At 32.7% G+C, this 1,396-nt stretch overlaps 1 protein-coding gene across 1 annotated transcript in view; it reads left to right on the plus strand.

The window, feature by feature from the left end:
- The window catches only part of LOC104490208 (Y+L amino acid transporter 2-like), a 12,851-nt gene extending 11,961 nt beyond the window's left edge, over window positions 1-890 (plus strand). The window contains exons 9-10 of the mRNA XM_010132465.1: window positions 1-46; window positions 799-890. The exon at window positions 1-46 is cut by the window's left edge and continues 19 nt beyond it. Coding sequence (XP_010130767.1) covers window positions 1-46; window positions 799-890 — 138 coding nt within the window. The remainder of the gene's footprint in view (window positions 47-798) is intronic.
- The last annotated feature ends 506 nt before the right edge of the window (window positions 891-1,396 follow it).

Here is a 1,396-nt window from a genome sequence, read left to right on the forward strand (position 1 = left end):
TATCTACCAGCTGAAAAAAGACCTAAATGTCTACAGTGGCTCTCTGGTAAGCAATATCAGCTTGTCCTAGTCAGTGTGCCAAAATCTTGAATGCTTGGTCAGAAGAAAGAAAATAATTTTTCTTAGAATCCTTTTTCTTTGTGAAGTTTTGCTATGCTTCTGCATATGGCATGTCTGAAATCACTTGCTCGATCAGATGGTCCTGAAAACAAAACCGTGATATCTGTACAAAACAGTCAATATGTGTATATAATATGGTCACCTAATATTATCACCTGTAATATGGTCAATGCCATAATTGAGGCATTTCAGTATGTTGGCTCAGTAAAAGCCATGTAGGTTTGTGAAGACTAACTGCAGGTTTAGTTTGATATCCTTGAAGGCAGAAATACCAGGACACCATTTCTTCACTTTCTGTCCAAGGAATGGACCCTCTGAGTCAGAGGAGTCCATGCATTTTGATAAATTATGAAATAATCAATTATTGGCTTTAAGAATAGTTTCCATTCCTCAAATTCAGGCAGCCTTGAAAAGTAAAACTTTTAATATTTTTATTTAGTTTGAACTCAGTTGTCAATCTGACAATTCAATGAAAATGTTTATGAAAGTCTTATTAAACAAAACTTTGTTTAATTATTGAGCTCCCTTTGCCTTTAGCTATTTATAACATGCTTAATCTAATTAATCAAGGTATTTTAATATTTTCCTAATATCTATAAAGTGCTTTTAAATCTCAAAAATCCACATATTCGTCTAAGATATTAACTTTGCCTCACATATTTTTGCTATGTATTACAGCTACAACAACAAAATATGTTCAGATGCTCTTCTACTGTGCTCTGTCAGACCTGGACTTAGGCACGGATCCTACAGCAGCTAAGAGTAAATAGAGTTGCCTTTACAGTGAGAGTTGTGCCTTGCCGTTTCCTATCTGGAGCAATTTTTTATAATCTGAAGTTCTCATGCGTTCAGTTATGCTAAAGCACTAACCATTGGGCTATGTTTGATGTTTGTTAATATGTGCTTGTTTTATGAACCACTCTGTCGTACAAGATTTTTTAAAAAAATCTGTTTGTTAATAGTTATAACACCTTGAAACTATAAAGCACTGTATGAACAAACATTTATTAGTAGGTAAGTATGAAATGTTAGATTAATTGCAAAATCATAATAAAAAATATTAGATCTAGTCACAACGCTAAAAAATAAATTGATAAATAGAAGACAGACCGGATATTCGCAAGATCCAAAACCTGAGTTAGGAAGTAAAAGTCACAGTGTACTTCTAAGAATATAATTAAATTCTTAGCCAAGTTAAAAAAATATGTAAGCAATCTGGTAGATACGTTTTGAGTCAATGTAGTATTAGCGTTAAACTAATCTAATGCATAATTCC

Source organism: Buceros rhinoceros, unplaced genomic scaffold (assembly GCF_000710305.1).
Source record: "Buceros rhinoceros silvestris isolate BGI_N320 unplaced genomic scaffold, ASM71030v1 scaffold14173, whole genome shotgun sequence".
NCBI classification, from domain to species: Eukaryota; Metazoa; Chordata; class Aves; order Bucerotiformes; family Bucerotidae; genus Buceros; species Buceros rhinoceros.